The 22772-nt window shown below is 38.3% G+C and overlaps 1 protein-coding gene across 1 annotated transcript in view; it reads right to left on the reverse strand.

The window, feature by feature from the left end:
• Window positions 1-22772, reverse strand: part of LOC139725215 (hepatocyte nuclear factor 4-gamma-like) — a 59112-nt gene that overhangs the window by 18908 nt on the left and 17432 nt on the right. The window contains exon 3 of the mRNA XM_071636305.1: window positions 910-1149. Within this exon, the coding sequence (XP_071492406.1) occupies window positions 910-1149 (240 nt within the window). The remainder of the gene's footprint in view (window positions 1-909; window positions 1150-22772) is intronic.

Below are 22772 nucleotides of genomic sequence, written 5' to 3' on the forward strand. Positions count from 1 at the left end.
CTATCTTTCCCATATTTTGCACACGCAAAGACCATGTTACAAGAATCATTTCATAAAATCATCACTTTTTGCTTAGACGCCATCTTGGGTGTGCAAAGTGAGGTCAAAGGTCAAATATACTTCATTCTGTATTTCCGTTAGTGTATACGGAATTCGGTAACAAAGATGGCAGGTCTCACTCCCTTTTCTAAATGAGAATCCAAACATCACACGGCCAATGTCCCGTCAACACAGATGAAACCTGTATGGCCATGAATATTTGGATCAGGACTCAAATCATTGATTTTCGAAGAGATCGGATCACCTAATTTGTCAGTGTTGACAAATTCCGGTTCTAGTTCTTTTTTTTTTGTTTTTGTTTGCTAAATACAAGTGTGAACTACAATCTCAACTTCCTATATTACTCTCTTTAAGCTATATATTGAGTGGTTTTTGACACACATAAATTTACCAACCCTCCCCCCCCCCCCCCCCGAAAAAAGGGGACTAAATACACTGTATAACAGTATTGTAATTTCCAGTACTAATAGGGCAGAGGGGGACAATGTTTCAGAGCTGATAGACCATCTGTCATCAGGACAAAGCAAATAAAACAAATGAAGCGGGGGGGGGGGGGGGGGGGGGGTAATGTCAATGGTGTCGACCTGGAAGGAGCCTGCCTGCTGTTAGTGGTGGAGCGCCCTCTGCTGGTAAGCCGGTAAGACGCTGGAGCTGTTGTCAAGGTGATCGCAGTATTGTGGTGGAGTAGATCTTGGAGGTTGAGGTCGATGCTGGGTGGGAGGTGGGGTATTGGGCGAGTGTTGGGGGTGTTTATTGATGCTATCAAAGGAATGAGATGTTGTTTATGTCTGGGCCTGTGTTTGGTATTACCATGCCATGTGTGTGTGTGAATTTCCAACGGCCTCTTACCTTCTTTCTTCATACCGGCCCGGAAGCACTTCTTGAGGCGGCAGTAGCGGCACTGGTTCCGCTTGTCCTTGTCCACCACGCAGTTGCGCTGGAAGCGGCAGGTGTACTGGTGGCTCTTGCGGACGCTCCGCCGGAAGAAGCCCTTGCAGCCATCGCAGCTGGCCGCCCCGTAGTGCTTCCCTGTGGCTCGGTCTCCACAGATGGAGCACTGGGATGCAGTTCCACTCAGGTCGTGTTCCACTGAGGGTAGAATGCCAAAAAAAAGGAAAAAAGAGAGGAAATATAACATTTGATTCATCCAATTTTACAACGCAAGGCAAAAAGTAACCCAGAGATTGTAGTTCTGAAGACAAATTCTCACAGAAGCAGCAAATTAGAAGACACTTGACTAAAACTGGCCTCACAGAAAGAAAGTAATCAAAGACAAAACACAGAAATATTTGCTTCTTTGTCCTAATATGTTCTATTGTATTATCTTCTATTAAAGTCACGATTTCAAAATATGAGTCGCGTTTTGGGTTCTGCTTAGAACTCATGAACGAATATGTGACATTTTTCTTGTCATACTAAAGAGTTTTGACTTCTACACCTCATAGAATAAACTACTCCATAAAACTTTATTTAAAAAAACACTTCCTTTGCAAATCCAAAGTGTTGTGAAAAAAAAATATTTTGGAAAAATAATGGTGCAACAAAACAAAAAGGCAGCAAGAGCACAAACTGTAAAGCAGTGTATTTTTGCGGCGTGACATTTTCATGAATTGGAAACGGTGGCCTTTTTAACAATATGAAATGTTTGCAGATTTCCACTGGCATCTAATGCATACAACAGAGACAAGAACTTTCGCATGCATTTTAATTTTGTGATTCTTGGCTCTTGCAAAATTCACGAAACTAAAATGCGTAAAATTAAAATGCAAGTGAAAATGTCTGGTTTGACAGTATAACTTAGCCTTTCCCATACCCAGGCATCTCATGTTCGTGCATCAGAGCCTGAAACGCTGTGCATTAAGCATATAACATAAATACGGCATTGTGACTCTGTGATCATTTTTCTTACAATGATGCAAATGAATTCAAGATAAAAAATGAGGGATGGCGTATATGCATGTCATTATCACATGAATACATTAGTTATAACATGAGAGATGGAAAACAGGACAGCATGATTTTTTTACTTTACTGGTAGATACTTAGTAAATGGTCAGGTGTGATGACGCTAAATGTGGTACTGAGATGTGGCATGACCAGTTTTGCTGTATTTTTTTCTCAACAGTCTTCCTATACCCGACAGCGCTTCCATAGGAATCTAATGTCTCCAAGCAGCAATGTGTCTCTGGATATAACATCCAGAGTCAGTGTGGACCCAAAATACTCTCCCAAGAATTTTCAATGCTTGCATGTTATCATAATAAGCTACAAAGCACCTTTCTCACAGTGGATACCTGTACTGCATCTCTTGATAGATCCATACAGGACAGTTTGACTGTTCTGTCAAATGAGGTAGAATACGAAATCAATATGCAGCTGCACCATGCTGTCGTTTACATGACCACTAAAAAAAGAAAATTAAGATCGGAAGGTGTAATGGTATATATGTGTGTGTGTTGTTGTTCTTTTTTTTTTGGGGGGGGGGGATAATAATTTGTACCTTCAAATGGAAAATATCTCATCTAGATTTTCTCCCGGTGACAATTCAGAATTGAAGGCAGGTCTCCTTTCAAAAAACTTGATGCAAGGTTCAAAATCAGGTGCATATTGAAATCAAATTTGTTGTCTCCCTCATGTCTCCATGTTCAACATCTTTGAACACGAAGCAGACGACAGAATGTTCATGACAGTCAACACGATGACTGTTGACTATCCAATGAGAAAGACATAAGTCAGAGGTTGGGGGCATATTTGCGAGGAATTAATCTCTGCAAATAGTGGCCCCTATAGGGTATTTCCAATCTTCAGGTTTTCCTGGCAACGGCGAGTAAGAAACCTCATGGTCGTTAAACCATAGGAGGTGTTTCAGACTGTAACAAGTCATTGTATGTAATCCCCGTATCTGGAACATGGCTCTAAACATGTTGCGGAATGTAGAGACACTGGAATGAGACTCTTTGTCGACTCCTACGGACTTTCAACACAACAGCAGCTCACAAACTCCACCATCTTTCAATCACATGCAACTCTTCATATGTACACACAGAATATGAGGGTGTGAATGTATGTTGTTTAGCTAAGCTCCACCTTCTCTTAGGTGTGAAACCAATCAGACTACATACGCAGGCTCAGAATTTCTAAAGCAAAACTCAATTGGAAAATACAACCAGACCATGACTGGGTAGATGTCATCGGAGAGTCATTTCGGAGAGAATCAAAATTCAAGTTTGCTTTAAGAATTACGAAATTAACTCAAGTGAAGTGTGTTCTGAAAGGATTTGATATATGAATCCTTTTTGTATGTGAGATGCCCCTCTAAATATATGATTATGAATACCCTTTATCCAAATCTTTTCTGTAAATGTTGCTCCAGCTCTGCATGGAAGAAAACTGCTTCTATATTCTCAAAAAATGGGAACAAGACATGGCAGCAAACACTATTTGTTTACCTTCCTGACTGCATGTATACCCGGATTAATAACAAAAGTGATGTGCAGATCAAAGATATGCATGATTTCAATCATGTTTGCAACCATCTGCATTGGATCATATTACCCTAGCTGTTTTGAGCAAGACTGCATTGGAGTCTAACACACCTGGCGACCTACTTGAGCAGCGGGGAATACTCATATTTACAGTAGCCTCCTGTACAAGTTGGTGTAATCGTCATCTGTAAAATTGATGGTGACTTCTGCCTCTATAATACTCTGACCCTGGTTTAAGCTGCTGGGGTCAAAAATGAAAGAAAGGAAGAGGTAAATCACTGTACATAGCTGCATGATGTACCTGCAAAGAAAAAAAAAGGGGGGGGGGTAATAGGAAATGTTAAATGAACTTGTTGAGCTGTTGGATGGGAATGAATTTCGGAGGAGCAGGAACAAGTGATATGCAAACCGCAAATCCAAACACTGACCTGTCCCTATCAAATACCCCTCAACTCCTCCTCTTGAGGTACTGGTTATTTTTACTTCAGTGAATGATTCCCATTGCCCCTGTCTGGCTTGATCAACGGCGATACAGGGAGAGAATGGCTGAGCTTAGAGTAAGGAGAGTAAACACAGCTAGCTAAATTTACTCAACCCAAACCAAATCTTGCTCACTGTTTGCCCTCACACGCAAAATAATACTTTTATCTCCCAAGACCAAAGTGAAATGAGATTTTTCCTTCCATCCCTATGATTACACAGGATTTGAAAAGAGTATGCAATATATATATCAGTGTATGATGTCATATGTCTCTGAAGCCTTGGGTTTGCCGTAGGAAAATCCGGCAGACTTCTCAAATCTTGCTTTGCTACTTCAACAATAATACTCTTAGCAAAGGATACTATAAAGCTACAAGCATAAGAACGTCCATGTAGAGCCCACCATGCAGTAGGCCTATATCTACTCCGACCCCTCCCCAGCATTTCACATCCACAAGGCAAAATAACTGAATACATTACAGAAATCTTCAATCCATAACTGTGCACCATCAAGAAAGGCATACAATATGCTATGTCATTGATATTGTCTAATGTAGCGACAACTTCCCGCCACGCCATCACATCGTTTTGGTCTCTGAGCAATGACCTGAAACGGGTCGCAGTCCTGATACCATTCTGTGCCAAATGAATGACTCCATTCCAAGGCTCGAGCAAAGCAGATTTTGGGAGATCTATGCCAGTGCATTCTGTTCCGAAATACAACTGCGCTATTTGATTTCTAAGTATGCAGGCATTGTTTTCACAGAGGGGAAAGGAGGGCAAGTCATCAGGTCGTGTCAATCGAGTTAGGTCGCTGTTCCTGGATCAGGCTACCACTGTTTGTCATGTCTTCTTTTCACCGGACTGTGCATACAGATTGGGAAAGTGTTATATATATGTGTGTGTGTGTGTGTGTGTGTATGGGGGGGGGGGGGGGGCATTCAAGAAAATTAGGTCGACTTTGTGGAGATAAATTCAGAGTACTTTCAGAACCTCAAAAAAACTAAGCAATGGAAAATTCTTACAAAAATTATTAACATATATGGATTTCCTTTTCATACATGACTATTTCACACTAAAAAAAAAGAGTAAAGAATTTTTACCAAAAAAAATCAAATTAATATGAAATATGATTGGTAGAAATGGATGGTAGTCATATCGCCAGCCACACATAAATATGCGTATGTTCAAGGTGTGTGTGTATATATTTCATCACAGGTAGTCTGTGGTAAAGTACACAACATTTTTTTTTTTTTTAGGTAGCATTTTACCTCCTTTTGCTGCAGATTCAGAGGATTTCAATGACGTATTTGATTATTCATCATTCTAAACAAAAGATGATTGGAATAGGAAGATAAATCTACTTTGGTCATTCGTTAAGATCTTATTAAAGTTTATTTGCTTTTTTTTTTGCATGCTACCCTTATTATTAGCCCTGCCCTCTGAGGAAAAAACAACAACAACAAACAAACAAACATTCGCACATACACACAGACACATACAAAAATGGCCTCTCTGTGAAGACTTTCTGATGGCGCCGCGACCTCAGAAACCGCAGGGGAAGACTTGCGGCTTGTCTGCCGTATACATCCCGACAAGATCCCTCCATTGTACCCTCATGTGAACCAAATGCCCGAAGGCTGCAGGATCGTCATTGTCATCACCAGTGTTACCCATACGTGCATGAGACAGCTATGGGAGCCAGACAGTCTTTTCTTTTGCCTTTATACCAGATAGGGCTGCATTGCCACCTATTCATTCGGGGCCAAGGCTCCATGAAAGTACGGGGAAATTCTGCAACCGGGAGGAAACTCTGAGGTAAAAGAAACCGGGAGAGCTTCGTATACGGACAAACATCGTACGCAGTCATTCATTCGACGTTCGCGAACAATAGACATCATACTTGCAGTAATAACAGTCGTATCAGAATATCATTTTTTTTTTTTCCTAAACTTAGCGGAACAAAAATATCAAGTGAGGGAAGAGAAAGAGGAAAAATATTGCAGGGTGACAAATCACGCAAATGGTGACCTACTTGGATTCAAGGTATTCTATACATCTCGTGCAATCAGTCCCAGTAGTTTCAATGCAAGCATTGAGGACCTAGTAATGACATGCCAGAGATATGATCGGGATGGCTTCGATGGCTATACCGGACTTGCTTCATTTCTATCAAAGCTGGGTTATGAATTCTCGTGCGTCCAATTAAAGTACCATTAAGGTACTGGACTTCCTGAGGTGTGAATAGAGTTTTGTAAATTCAGTGGTTGTGATAATTGATGAGTCATTGGTATTTCATAGCACAAAAGTTTTGCAAATGCTACAATTTATGCTTCCACAAGCATTGCAGTTCAGCGGCAAATATCGCCATCAAAGTTTATCATGAGCTATTTCACACACGAAATCCTAGCCCCTCTCAACTTTTGTAGAACAAAAGCTTAATAATGTCAAAATTACATACTGTATGTTGGGGGAAAATTAAACAATATTTTTTTTATCATAACTGGGTAAATGCTTTAGTAACCAATTTGTCAAGATTGTGTTGGGGCATTTCAATAATAAATTATATTTGGTGTGTTTCTCCACATACACATGAACATCTGAATATATGATGCATGATGTTCAGTGTTTTTTTTTTTCAACTCACATTTGAAAAGTGGTGCATTGCAAATATTTAATAAAAACTGTTAAAAAATAACTTGAATGCATTTTATGTTATGAAACAAGTTTATACTGTCAGGAACCACATACATAGAAAGCAAGGACAATGAAATGAAACATTTAAAAACATTGCATGAATGCAGGGTCAAAGTTCGTAAGTCCTGATTACGTCACATTAATTCAGTTTTGTTTGTTTGTTTGTTGCTGTTTTCTCCATAGGAATGGTTGACATCTTTCACAGCAGTAGTGAGAAAAGTTAACAGCTGATAAAAGATTGCAGGATTAATCATTTAAAGCTGAATGACCAACAAATACAACTGGATTAAATTCTAATCACATCCGATTTTGAAAAGAAAGCATTAAATAAACATTGAGTGTAAATTTTGATAAATGTAGGTCTAATGATTGGCAACTTATGTACGAAATCTGCTAGACACTGGTAGAGAAAAGACACTACTCTCCACAGTTTGTGATGCGTACAAAACATTTGTTAAAAATTATGAGATACTTATCAAAAATGTTGCAAATAATAACATAAACTGGGGCTATGTGCAACAAAAAAAAAAAGGTATGGGAAAACATTTTGTTGCCAAACCAAAAATGCTAATTTGGCAAAAAGACTAAAGGGATCCTTTAAAGAAAAGGATAACTCTCATCACAATCCTGTTTACAACCTACCATAGTTTCATATAAAATGAGAACATTGTATGGAGGAAGTCACATGATGGGAATGAGATAAATTGCAGGATATTTCAGCCTCTCTGGGCATAAAACAGCTGTAAGCATAGTGTGCTTTCAAGATTCTTCTTTATCACTGGGACTGAAATAACCATTTTCTTTTAATGCACTGACTCATAAAATATTCTAAGCTTCTCTGACTGACTGCTGGCTGTCTTGTGTTACACAAAAACACCTCCCACCACCTCCTCAAACCAGAGGATTGCCATTGTTCCTTTAATCGATATTAACCTGACATAAAGACGAGCCTGTGAAACATAAATCTTGCAGCAATCAGCCCATGCCAAGCGCTCTAGCTTTCGTTTCCCCATCCGCTATCAACCTGATCACCCCCAAAACAATGGCCACCATTTTCCTGTTTGCTAAAGGAAACAGCTTAACTTTCATTTTGGCTTGTTCCAAGCTAATGAGATATTACAAGTGTGTAACAGATCCTCACCAGCTGTAATACTCTTAGATTAATTTTTACTTCAAGAGCACCAATCTTACTAAAGGGCAGTCAAGTATCGCTTCCAGCTCATCTAAATTTGTATACATCGGTGCTCTTGTCTTGGCACTCAGCACCCATTTCATACCATTTGCTCTCTATTAAAGCCTTTGGGGTCACATTAGGTCAAAATGGGTATCTTGTCCTCTGATATTCTTCCTGGGGCAGCAGTGGACCTATACTGAACATTCTCCCTACTGGAGGGCCATGAGCTTACAAATCTACAGTACCTAAAGCCACATCTGTTCTCACGAGCAATCAATCAAGATGTATTGGGGGGGGGGGGAGGGAATAACATCAGTTTCATATGTAGGTTTGAACCCTTGACCTTCCTATGTACATCAAGCAACCACTGAAACCGCTAAACCCTGGCATCCCAGGTAACACCTACATGTAATCCTCATTACCTGGTATTCCCAAGAGACTCCCACAGATTTTAAAAAAAAAAGAAAGAAAGAAAGAAAAGTTTGCCCCTGACAACAGTGGGGGTGAGATCGTCCTGGCAGGGTGCTTCAAACTCACTTCCCTACCTGTCCTATGGGGAACTCAACTTTTGGCAGGTAAAACAGATGAACTCTTGCTACAATTACCATTTATACATTCTTGTAATGACTTGCTGTATGCATGACCTTCCTGAGGAGAAGTTTTACACTAAGAACTGGATTAGGTTGAAAAAAAAAAATTGACACAAATGATAAGTTTTGTGAAGATTTGCACTGTGTCATTTGGAGACTTGAACATAGAATAAAACTGCATCTGAAAGTGGTATCACTTTACACACTGTGCAAGCAGCAAAATATTGACAAGAATTCCTCTTTTGTGTAATTCCCTCTGAAACATCCTCCCCACCTGAATTACCCATGATGCAATTGTCTTTTCAATCTTCCCCATGACGTACTCGCATGTTTTGCTCCATCAGCCCTCATTCAATCTCGTCATGTATTGTGCGCAAGTGTAATCCATGAATGACACATGCACATCCCGTCCGAGGATCATGAGGAAAATATCTTTTTGTGGAACGGGCACCACTGCTCAAATCCACTGACAAACATGTTTTGTGGCACACCGTGAAAGAATGTGTGCCTCTTCCAGTCAATACAAGTGCAGATGATGGTGAAGACCGCTTTTGTACTTGCATTACATTATATTAGTGCAATCTGACAATATGAAGACACGGATCTTAACAGCCATATGATTGGCTGAGAGCCAACACATGACAGGGCACATATATCGCCCAACAAGCAGTGCACTATATTCTACATATTCAATAGTTGATGACATGCAGTGAGTCCACTGTCATCTGCTAAATAAGATGTCAACAGCCTCTAGTACCTGGTATGTATGGAACAAATATTAGTATGTCATGGTAGAAAATAAATTGGCCAAAAGTATCACATTAAAAAAAGTCACAGAATATTATGTATAAATTAACCATATTATGAAATGAATAATGAAAATCTATTAAAAGTTGACTAGCAGAAAACACAAGACACAAATTCAGATGTTCCTAATGTTACTACGGGGGATATTTCTGGTGCTTGATATGTTCTTAAAGATGTCCATAACTTTTCTCCCAAAAGTGCTCTTCCTTTTTCTTTTTTCTTTTTCTTTTTTTACAGGTAAGATTGTTTTTTCACAAAGAACATTCCAGGCAGGTATAGTTCTGCCTTAGCTTGAAGATCATGCACTGCTAGGTAATCTACGCCCGGTGCTTAACTACCACAGCACGTTATAATAACGCCAGGGGAAACTAGAAATGATGCCCGGAGACATGTCTGAAAATCTGTTTGTGCTTCTGTAAATGATTGAATATTCCCCCACAATTTATCAGGGCAATTAGCTGGCATTAGCATGAACTCATATCATCTCCTGCCAGCATGCCGCTTTCGTTTCGTCCCCTTGAAGAATTGGCAGCGCTACAGGCCCTTGGTAGAGATAGGGGCTCTGAGCATACAAATTAATCACATGACGTGACATGACATGACATATATTCTTCATTATTCACATCGTGCAGCTATGTGCACCGACAAGCTTTCCTCATAGGAAATCGAACTGACAGACTTGCAAAGGAGGAATCACACAAACAGAGATACTGCACGTACTGCATTAGAATGTAAAATCTAGGGATGGCACAGGAATAGCTGTGATACCAGAGAAGTACACTGTATATCATTTTATGGAGTATTTATCAGTATTTTTACATGATAGTTATTTAAGGTTCACTGACCTCCTTCCCCCTTAAAGTCACTGCATCACTTCTCCTCTCCACCTCCCCTCCCCCTCCCTTTTCCTGGGTTGTAATGTACATTTTACAATGTGTGCTTAAAGTCAATCATGGCAATATGGGGGCTGCTGAGTCACCTGTTGCCAACACAGCTTTATTTGGCTCATGCCTCATTACCCCTCTCACACCCACTACCTCATAGCACCATTCACATTACATGCAGACCGGTTGCTGAATGGTATTCACAGGGTTAGATGCTGCAATTATAGCCGGGTGAACAATGGGCTTCCTTAACCTTTAAAGCATTCATCTTGCAGTTATCTGACTTTGCAAAGGAAATAATGGTCTGTTTTTTCCTGTTTGCCTGATATGTTTGCAATTGTATGTGTTCATGAATGCTTATTACACCACTATGTAAAAATGTTTCTTGCTTTGGTGAAATAAAGAAACTGAAACTGAAAGTGATGAGGGTTTGCTTCACAAATACAAAATCTCTACATAGCTACCACATGATTGCTATGATACATAATCACAATTGTACTACTTTACACTATCTTCCGGTTCACTGTACATCCAGTGACTTGAATAGTCAACATTGCTTGGTGAAAAAAGGGTTAAGATTTCGTAGCTGAAGGCATAATATCGGGTCAAACAGACGCTGAGTAAACACTGCCTACGCCCCTCTTCTTCACATAAAAGCCATTCATCAATCATACTTCTATTTCCCGCCTTTTCATCTTTACTCCACGTCATGGTCGCAAACCAATACCGGGCATCTCCTGCGAGGCTGGGGACACTCACTGTTGCCATGGAGAAGGGGGAGGGAAGTGATTAAAATTTGTTTTAATTTATTCCAAGCTCAATGAGCATGTCAACTTTTCAAAATTTCAACTTTCATTTTCCCTCCCCCCCCCCCTCTGCAAATCTACATTGACAAAGACGTTTTCTTATTTGTCAAAATTAACATTATATCATGAGATAAATGATTTACCCAGCAATATTACAGATAAAACATAGATTTCTTGTAAAATCATATCACTTATGCATATATGTTTTATGCTGCTATACCTCCTTTAGTTAGACAAACATGGCCATAACGTTGTGTGTAGTAGCGCTGTTACTGTGAATGACAATAATGTCATAGAGCATAAATACAGGACTCGATATCTTTATTTTCTCTAGTGGCCCATTCTGGCCACTAAAATCACTGAATCTGAAATGTTGGACTCTCAAAAAAGAAGTGTTGTGGCAATCCAAAAGGAAACATAGTAATCTATTTTTGAATCTCAGTTACCAGACCAGGCCACCAAAAGATATGCTTTTTGAAAGTTTGGTGGCCCAACGTCGATATAAGTGGCCCTGGGCCACCAAGCCACCGAGCTCCCCAGCCACCCCTAATGTTGAGCCCTGATACACGACTATGTACATCTAAACTCTGAATTTGGGAAGCACAAGGTACGAAAATTGAAGCACTGGAAATATTAGCTTGGACTTGGAGCCTGGACATTCTACTTTTCTTTCTTTTTTTCGAAATCCACATTACAATGCTGCTTTCTCACTGTATTGATAATCAAACTACCTTGTGAACATCTCTCATGTCTTGCTGAGCTGCATCTAGACAGAATTTGGGACTTTATTTCAGAGAGAAAAGAGAGGTAGTATGCGTGTGTGCCTGAATGTGGATTTTTGTAAGCACTCCCATTGAATCTTTCTCGCAAGATACTGTAGCAACTCAAGAAAAAGTCTGGGACCAAGACTAGTATGTGAAAGCAATACAGCAAGTTGCATGTGTAGAGTTCCACATGGAAGCACATCTACACACACAAACATGTGTCAGTACAATACGACTCGATTCAGTGTCTTTATGAAGGGATTTTTTTTTTTTTTAAATGCAGGCCACTTCCTTTGGATCTCCTAGTTATTTCTACAATTATTTTTTTATAGAACTTGCAATCTAGTAAAGAGTTTTCCCTATAAGATATATTGACACTTAATTTGAAAGAGGAACGACTATCACAACATATTAAGTAAAGCACATGATAACGCTTTCTTTTGAAACCATGAAGACATGTTGGTAATGTCACAATAGAACAATAACCTATTCATTACGAAATGACAAGACATTAAAGAGTAAAGGGAAATTTTGAAGTCACACTTTGTGGAAACAGTTTCTCTACAGAAACTGCTGTAAGATGAAATGGCTGTCCATTTACAATTCTAAAAAAAAAAAAAGCCTCTGCGGTTATCAATATTTCCGGCAGCAAATCAAGTCTAAGTGAGAACGGATCAAATATCATATATTACACTATAATGCACCACAAATCTCATACAAAAAATGAAATAGTGGCAGTCCACTATTGTTTGGATTCCAGATTAAACCAGGAAGGCTTCTACAAAAAATAATACCAGAGACATCTGTCTTTATGGCCAAATGTTATAAAATGACATCATACACGTATGCTAAACCTTAGGTATATTATAAGTCTTTCTCAGTCCTCCTAAAGATCAAAGATCTACATATATAGTAATACTTACTAATATAATATTCTAATATATTTTGTTATATTGTAATACACATGTATATTATATTTTTTGAGGGGCCTTTTGCTGATGATATTATGATAGACTCATCAAAACCTGTTCCACACTTATGGTTCTACTCTACTGCCTCTGACAGTAAAGCAAGCGATGAGGAGGTTATACATAGATGTGAGACTGAGAATCAATGCACAACCAAACAGAGCATGACAGACTGAATAAACATGACTCGAATGCATTCAGCTATACATCAATCTCTCCAGTTCAACATAAGGGGGGGAAAAAAAAAGACTCATATACTAGAATCCGTCCTCGGAGAATACCATACTATTTCTATGGGGGCATTTTTTTTTTTTCATACATCCTTCGACTGCGAGAAGATTTACATTACAAAGAGTAAAACTGCAAGGACGAAACCTATATCTTTCAACTTGTTTCATATGATATTACAGCTTTTGCTCCTTTCAACCCTAATTTGCCTCCATATACAACCAACACATGAAATTGATGTAAGTAATAAATGAAAAACAATCCTATAGACTGAGGGGTGTTAAACCTACAATGCAATATTATCACAGGTGGTAACAGGTACACAATTTTACATCCTGTAAATCAAGATATTAACACGGCATGAAATTTTCGTGAACTGGAGTCAACAGCCCTTTTCCTGGCAAGAAATTTTCGCAAAATTGTCACTGGCATTCAATGCATATTGTGCAGACAAGAACTTTCACATGCATTTTAATTTCGCGAATCTTGGCTCTCGTAAAATCACAATGAATGTGACCAATCCTTGCTTTACAGTATGTCAGATATACTTTATACACTGACAAACACAGGCAGCTCTAAAACTAAGACTAAAAGAGAAATGCAATAGAAACTTCTGAAGCCTGCGATTAAGAGGCTGCAGCTGAATGATTTCCTCACATGATTTTCAGAAACTGTGCTCTCAATAATACGCAAAAAGTAAAACACACGCTATTTTGCCCCGTCCTGCTCCAAGGCCTACTTCAGAAGTGATGAGTGCTTTCTTTACAAATGTCCTCATGTTCAATGTTATGACTACTTCAATCTTTAAAGGTCGGGCTTGTTTATAAATCCTCAGTAAGTCAGATGACTAAACTAAGTAAGGACAAATTCCCAACATAATCAATCAAGACGTATGGATGGAAAAATACAATGCATCATGTAAAAAAAAAATCTTCAGGGAAGTTAATGGGCTAAAAAAAAAAATCATGTTAAAGGGATTGTATAGTTTTGGTTGAGATCTAATTTCAGGTTTCTAACATTTTTTGATGAAATAATGAGAAACCTCTTCTGAAATATGAAAGAGCATGTAATTCCATGAGGAATTCAACGTTTATTTGATGAAAATTGGTTTTGAAATGGATGAGATATATATATCCAAAACAGAGCGATTCTAATAAGTGTGGGACTCACACTTTATTACGATCACTTTCTTTTACTTTGTTTTTGGATGTTTCAGTAATTCCAAACCCGATTTTTATCAAATAAACTTTGAATTCCTCTTAAAATGGTATGCTCTGTACTATTTCAAAAGTGTTTTCTTGGTATCTCGCAAAAAGTTAAAAAAGCCCAATTCTCATCTCCACCAATACTGTGCTATCCCTTTAACTGCACAAAATTTGATGGAACAGACAATGCAAGTAAGAGTTCATCCTAGAGTTCTATTTTTAATGAAGTTTTGCATGGATCTACAAGTAGGTCACAGCGACAGAGGTTGAAAATATCCCATTCTACTTCAAACATTGCTCTGCTTGTGCATACTGCATAGGTATCATACACACATGATAACTTATTAACAACAACAAAATCTGTATCAATGGGCAAATAATATAGATCAACAATGATGAAAAATATTGCCAAAATAGCAAACTGACATTTTAAACGTAATTCATATTCTTCAGGCTCCAGTATACTTTTGAGAAACCAAAAAGGAAAAATTTGTGACATTTGTACAAAATGACAGTGTTTCAGAGAACATTAGATTACACATGTACTTGTGCACAAGTTTCCCCCCGAATCCATTAACAAAATTATGATGATTCCTCACTACATGATAATTGTTTGGGTACAACTGATTAATTGCACTTATCATTTCAAATGTCACCAACCCGTGTTTGTGTGATTCGCTTCAAATGCAAAAACCCATCAGTCGTGGTCATTTTGCTTCATTTCTGCACGTCCCCATGATCCAAAATGAGATATATACTTGCAACTCCATCCATTCTATGACTTGAAAACTCAAGTGACAAACATTGAAAAAAGAACCCTCAAAGTGTACATTGCCCAAAGCATCTAACATAATTAGGGATGCTCTTTAGATGGCCATTATGACATAATGAAGTAAACAGGACTCTTAAAATTAATTTACATTTTAACTTTGATTTCTCACAGGCAGTCAGAAATGTTAGCACCATTATACATGTTACTGACAATAGTTTAGAGCATTCAGAATCTTTGCAAAACTGGTATGTAAAAATGACAAAAATGAAAAGGAAAAGCCAGTTATATTTGCATTTGGAGGGAGGCGCAGAATAAGCCAGCTCGGATTTGTCTCATAGGCACATTGGTCTGAATAAACATTCTTTTTTCTCAGTCGATTAGGGGCACTTCACTCATTTTCCAAACAACACAACGCATAAGCTTTACGTAACAATTTATGGGATTTGTCAATCCTGTTCAAACAAAGAATGAACTTGTATAGACCAGACAACCAGAATGATCTGTTCATTAACACTTGGGAAAGTATGCATTTCATTATTTTGCATTGAATGTATTAACAATCTTTTTCTATCGATATAGCCAATTAACACTTTTGCTGTCAGGTGGATGTACTGGTAAGCAGCATTTATAAAGATTACATTAATAATCATTATACATCACAGATGCTCATCCCAGTGAAAACAAAACAAAACATGCCTGTTGGTATGAATGACCCTTTTTCTGCTCAAGCTCAAAGTGGAACTGCAAACTGGCTTATGAAGTTATGAAGCCATCATCCATGTGGTTTCTTCTCAGTAATTCACTATTCCCCCCCCCCCCCCCCCCCCCCCCGCAAAGAAGATTCATATTGGGCCTAATGAGAGGCATAGACCTGTGAATGTGGGGCGTCTATGAAAAGCACACTGCAAATGCTCCAGTGCTCCCTACGTACACCACATGGACTTCTAACAGTCACATTGGACTTTCACCGGGGGAAATCAGCCTGTTGGGTGACAATTAGACACCTTAACAATTCCTGGATATGCCGAGAATAAGGCAAACAACAGTAATTTCTGGTGATGCTAATTCAGATGAGTATCATCATTCCGACACTGTCCCCCCCCCCCCCCCCCCCCCTTCCACAACAACAAATATTCTGTCAGTTGATAGGTTCATTCCTTCGGTGGTTTTTGGTTTTCCTGTCAAAAATTGGACTATGACACCTGTGGGGTTAGCTATATGATAGTGTCAGAGGGAACTGAAACGCTCTTCCAAAGACGGGAGCTCCACGTTCCGGACTTCAACCGGAAAGGTGCTCTCTGAGCGACCACAGCTGATGCATGAAATCCAAAAGGCATACTACATACACACAATGAGGGCAGACACTTAGGTAAAACAGAACAAAACACAGTGTTTGTATGTATCTCCATATGGGCTTATTCTCTCGTCTGATCATCACACCCAGAGGTTTTTGTTTTGTTTTGTGTTCATGGACTCTGGAAGTTGACAAAGCTGGGAAGAATGTACAGTATGTGGACTTCAGCCAGGAAACATCCGTGAGGGTTCCCAATCTCACCCGAGAATGTGGAATCTAGTAACAATACCGCAACGGTTCAAAAAATGATGTTAAAGCTGATTTAATAGATAGCAACAAGACTGAATTACATTGATTTGTTTTACACTATCGTTAAGGAAGCATGGGACCGACAGCTTTAAAGATCAAGTTCACCTTAAAGGGGACCTCCGGATGATTTTCAGACTTTTACATTTGAACAACTATAAATTAGTTAAACTGAGTACAGAGTTTCAGAATATACAGTGATTGGGATGAGGAATGAGAATGTTTTCAAAATTTATAACAAATTACATGATGACATGGCAGCCTCACCATAAGAATGCATGAGTTGGGGCTCAAGGAAGCAGAACAAAAGAAGAAGGAATGCATTGATTCTTCACAGGTGAACTTGTTGAGCAAGCGATATTGTAATGGAATCACACTGCTACATTTCCGAAATATGTGAGGCTCTGATGTCGTCAACACTGTTCGGTGTAATTTGTTTAAGATTTTCATTTTATGGATTTCTCTGCTCAAGGACCACAATAAATTCCACGAATCTATACATGGAACTGTCGATTTATGTACTACATGATGTGAAATTATGAAAATCGTCCGGAATGCCCCTTTAAAGGCATAATTTACCATTTGCAGATAAAAAAACAAACAGCATTAGTGCTTCAAAATAGTTCTTAAATGTGAGGGATAGAAACAACCAATGTAAAAATTTGAACCAGTATCATCAATATTAATTATTGTTAAATACACAAAATGTGAACAATAGTTATAATAAAAATCTTTCCAGATTAAACTATCTACAGTTATGGCTTAATGAGAAAAAGTGATAGCTCATTATATTTTAGGCTTTATTGCAAAAATTTTGTATGGTAGAATGTTTTGTGATACTACTGACCTATACATATGCATCAAATGTAATATCTCAAACATTTTTTAAATCACTGCTCCCAAAGGTAAACAGGAACTTTAAGTGTACCAATACCCCGAGTATTATGTTTGTTATGTTTATAGAATATACTTGAGACATGCCCTCTGCAAAATATTTGAATTTTTTGTCACTCTTGATTTTCATTTCTTGGGATTTAAATGTAGATTTTAAAGAGCATACAAAAGCAAAAATGAAGAGTTGATCACCCGAACCTTACAATGAAATAATCGCACTATCAATTTTTTTTTCCAAATACGTCTTGAACAATAGTGATACAGTGTATATACACTACATGCAATGCGTGTGGGCAATCAGCTAACCGATCGACATGGAATCTGATATTATTTGCAAGAACGTATGCGTACAGCTAGAACACGGACAAATCAGTACTGGCGCTTACAGAGCAGACGTGCCAAATTGTTAATGATGTTAATGATGATGATGATTATGATGATGATAATAATAATGATAATAATAATAATAATAATAATAATAATAATAATAATAATAATAATAATAATAATAATAATAATAATAATAATAAATAATAATGATAATGATCATGTTGATGATAATATCACTAAGTCACTAATGTCTTATTTATCCAGAGTAGCCTCCTCAGTGTTTCCACTATCAAATAGTACTTTTTATCACTGATTCTATTCCACATTATTTTATGGCTAAGTAATGATTCACCAAAACATGGGGGGGGGGGAGGGATAAGTCTTTCATGGTTGAGTGGGAATATCATTATAGTCTTTAATGGTTAGATATATCAATCTTTTTCTCCTTCTATCCATTTATGTACATATGTACAAACACAAATACAACCTTACATGCACACACATACCCATGTGTGTGTTCCTGTGTAGAGAAAGAAAGGAAAAGTGTTATCATGACAACTGTCACTCACAGGAATTCCCTTTCCAAATGATTTTCTTCCTGAAGGGTCAGTAAACCTCAACAAATATTATGAAATGTAAGACTGCTGAATGTTGGTAAGTTGTCAAACACAGCATCAAAGGGGCTTTGAAAGATATGTCTCACTATCTTCTACATTATGTGCCTGTGATGGTACAGGGAAACTCATCACTGATGATTAATGTATGAAACACCACATATTTCTCATCCTCTCTGTAGAAAAATTAATCAATCAAGCAAGAATCTGTCAAATCACTCATGCTCATGCTCATGCTCATGCGCAAAGAGTCGGTGCCAAAATATACGAGTACATTCTCTGCTAAAACGGGTTTTAAATACAAGTAATGATTTGTTGTGATGAAACAGTAGAGACAAAAAACTTGCAGGTTTTGTTGTTTCCACTGTCTCATAACTTTGTTGAAATCTGAAGTAATATGGACAAAAGTATCTCACAAAATGTTGCTGAAAGCACTGTAGTTTTTGCCTCTTCAGTGTCAAGGTGTTTGATATTATTCAAGTTGTAGTCCCATGTGTGTAGATATCTGTGTGTACGCGTTGTTTTCTACCTGAGAGAAATGTGTGGACTTTCAAAACTCAAATAGTGATTAATCATAATTCGGAATACATGGATGAATAACAATACAGACTTCAAAACTGCTCTGACTGGTCATAACATTTTTGCTACCCTAGCCAGTATAGAAAAAAAAATAAAGATTGTATGCCATGGGACAGCCACCATACACCAAGGTTTGCATAAACAATTGTACCCACTTACAGCATGTTTTGTCTCGCCTGAGCAAAACAGTTTAATGTGAATCAACCCACCTGCCTTGTTTTCTACTTGCTGATTTACTTTGCTAAAGCAGTAAGGCAACCTAATTGGACAAAACACAGTGAGTGACATATCAGGTTGGAATTCAGAAATTTTGCCATGAAAGCAGCACACAAAATTCACGCCAGGCTAGCTACCTACCCACTGTAGTTTCTTTGCTAATAAGAAAGTTAAATTTTGCAGGTGGTCTTTTACTTTTTTTTTGTCTTGTACTTTCTTGATTTCTTTTAGTTACACTATAAACAGGGACAGATTAGTGACAAAGAGAAATGCATTCACAACTATCACAGGTATATCAGAGCATGGAACAGAGTTTGTTTTGAGGTCAAAGGTGTTGTCTGAAGATGGTGACGAACACAGACAGAAGTAGGACTATAGTTCATTCTCATTCCATCTTCTCATTGAACTTCCTGCAGATTTTTCTACTGCAGGAGTAATAATCTGGAGGGTTTTTTCCCCCTACCCTCTTTTTTTTTTGGGGGGGGGGGGGCAAATTATGAATATTTGAACTGCGGGTGATCCTCCTACAGTGTGGGGAACAATCGTAAATAGTTAAAGACTAACTAGGGTGAACAGGGTGTGTAAACATGGCGTGGCTCTCAGCCGGGCCAAGGGGAAAACAGCCAGGATGTGTGCTAGGGGGTGTTTCAGTCCAACAGCCAACCAGTTGACACAAATGCGATTAATCACTACAAATGCTGCTCAGAATTAACACAGCACCTCAGATGGAAAAGTGCCTGCATGTGTGTGTGTGTGTGCCTTATACATGCATCAGAGCACAAGCCTCATGGTGCATTGAAATTGTGTATTGTCCACATACAATCCCGAGAAGAACTGGTTGTTATTTCAAACTATGGAACATAAGGACACACATAATGGGGCTTGTAAGTGGGAATACAGCTATAATATGGTACCCAAAAGGGGAAAATAAAAACTGTCTCCATGGTAACTTATATCATAACAATTTGCATTATCCTCCCATATATATTATAGCTTACAAGGACACAATTGTATACCGATACTGGTAACATACATGAGCACAGTCAATACAGAGCACTGAAGTGCAAAAGGCTGTCAGAGAAAATAAATGTGTGTTTCTAAATGGTATCTTGTCATATGCCTGAAACAGTAATCATAGCACGTGAAAGTAGAGTATGGTGAGTCTTCATCAAGTTAACCACATATTAAAGAAGAAGTTAACCATGTGATTGAGAAGCACTGCTGTGCAGAGGAGATAGGTTTTGCAACCAGGCAAAATCATTTACACACAACCCCTCCCCCCCCCCCCCCCCCTCCCCACCTTCCAGATTGCACCAAATATCAGTCACCATAAAATGAAAGCTACCCATGAACTTCAAACTACCAGTGAAAACACACTGCATCTTGTTTGAAAAATATACCACAAAGACCTTGTATATTATTTTCTGTATTCCTTTTTGTGAAAAAAAAGAAGAGAATTGTGCATGACATTTTTGTGATATGCCTATCAAAGAAGTCATTGAAAGGTGCACTTAATTTTTCCTCTAGACTTTATGATCTAGGGTTATACTAAGTATCTGGTATCCTGGATACAAACTGTCCAATATCTTTTCCTATATTTATAATCCTTTTGTTTGTTTTTTCTTAATTACAATGGTAGCACCAAGGAAAAGGATGTTTCATATGAATGCAACAGTTACATTACAAATTGATTGTGTGTCTGGGACTTACAGGGTTTTGCCTATTGTATATGTCCAGATTGACAGTCTTCGGCACTCACAGCAATGACTGTGTTACATATACATACACACCATTTCGCTACATAATGCCATCTCTGTTTAAAACACCTGTTGCCAATGGAAATGTGATTCATTAATTCTTTTCCAGTACATTGTGGCAATTATTCTTGCTATTGCAGACTTATGCTTTTTAGTTTCCACTTTCAATGAAGATCTGACAGTAACTACTGCAAGATGTAACTTGGAGGGAGAGAAATATGCAGTATAAGTTCAATATTCTAAGAATTTCTTATAAGAAAGTCCATTGTCATGGAAATTTTCTTTTAAAACACAAAAGTGATACATGGAACACAAATGTCCAATACATAGACCACTTAAAACATGCTTGACAGCTAGATCATTCAGCTTGTTTATTGTGTATTTGTCGATTGCTCAGGACTAGTATCTGATGAAATCATTCTCAACAGCTTTCCATTTATACAGATAGACATCTAGAGGAAATATGATATGAAATGGTGTAACAGTTTCAATATTGATGCTGGGCCTTAACTGCAAAGAGTTTTAGGCCCAGCCTGGGTTTTAGATTGATGAAGTACAGATCCACAGCTTTGAGATTGATGAAGTACAGATCCACGAACAGTAAACAATACATTTATATGTCTCTTTCTACTCTATCAAGAAGAGGATTTTTGCCCTTTGAAGTCGGGTGCACTTTTGTACCCATGTGGTATTAGAGACTGGTCAATGTCCCAGGATCGGGTGCATTGTTCAACGTCCACATCGCTGCCGCAGACGGGGGAGGCATATAATAGCAAGTCAAGGGGCTTGTGTCATGTCGGAAGTCAGCTGACCTTTGTATTGTTGTTATTGTGGTAGTAATTAACCTTTGAGCTCGTTCAAAAGAAGGAAAAAGAAAAAGAACTAGAGGAGAATGTACAAAAATCAACTGCCTGGACCCAGACGTGGCACATTCTGTTTTTGTCACCGTTGCACCAGAGTACACATTATTACCACGCTCTGAACCCAAACAAACCTCAGGATGCTGTACGTACCTTGACACCTGTACTACCAGTATGTCAAAGGTACAGAGGCTCAATTCAGTCTACACACCTTAATCCCTCTTATGCCTGCTACTCTAATACATTAACATTAATGATGGTAACTGGTATGCAATATAGTTTCCAGTAGTATAAACATGGTTAATGCAGAGTCTGGGCTTCTTTGAAGATGTCACTTTGATGAGCAGAAAACTGGTACAACAGAATTAGAATTAAAGTGAACATTAATCAGGTGTGAAATAATGCATGGGTGTCAACATACGCACATCTAAAGTTGGGGAAATTTCAAATAGCTGTCAGGGAAATACCATTATAGTACTTGTGTGCCACACACATTACAACAGGCCGTAATATTATGGCGGCTTTTGTTCAACTGCTGAAGTTGTCAAGATGAAGAAATAGTTAACCTTTATGGGATGTTCCTATACAATCAGTGGTTCTTGGCAAGGCTGAGGAATCATAAAATCACAATATACCTAAAATGTGGCTGCAGTACTTTAGGCACATTATTTGTTGAATAAATCATTCTTATACACAAGACCCAAATCTTTTGATATCAAGTCTTTTGAAAGTCACATTGAATCTGTTCGCTGCAGTTAGAGCTCATCTGTGTCAGTTTCTCCGAAAATATTCTGAACAAAATGGTAGCAGAAAGTCATGCATCTTCGCAAAGCATTTTCACACATGAAATGTGTACCTTTTCCTACATGTATTGATACTTCTCTGAAAGCCTCCATCTCATACAAAAAGGGAATTTAACTGCAGGCAAACCTTAGCAAATAATTTTCTTTAGGGGTATCAATGATAATATGAGTACAGACTACTCCATTTCTTAAATAGGGC

The sequence above is a fragment of the Diadema antillarum genome, unplaced genomic scaffold (genome assembly GCF_040938485.1).
Source record: "Diadema antillarum isolate AM-2024a unplaced genomic scaffold, OU_Dant_1.0 seq00000024_RagTag, whole genome shotgun sequence".
NCBI classification, from domain to species: Eukaryota; Metazoa; Echinodermata; class Echinoidea; order Diadematoida; family Diadematidae; genus Diadema; species Diadema antillarum.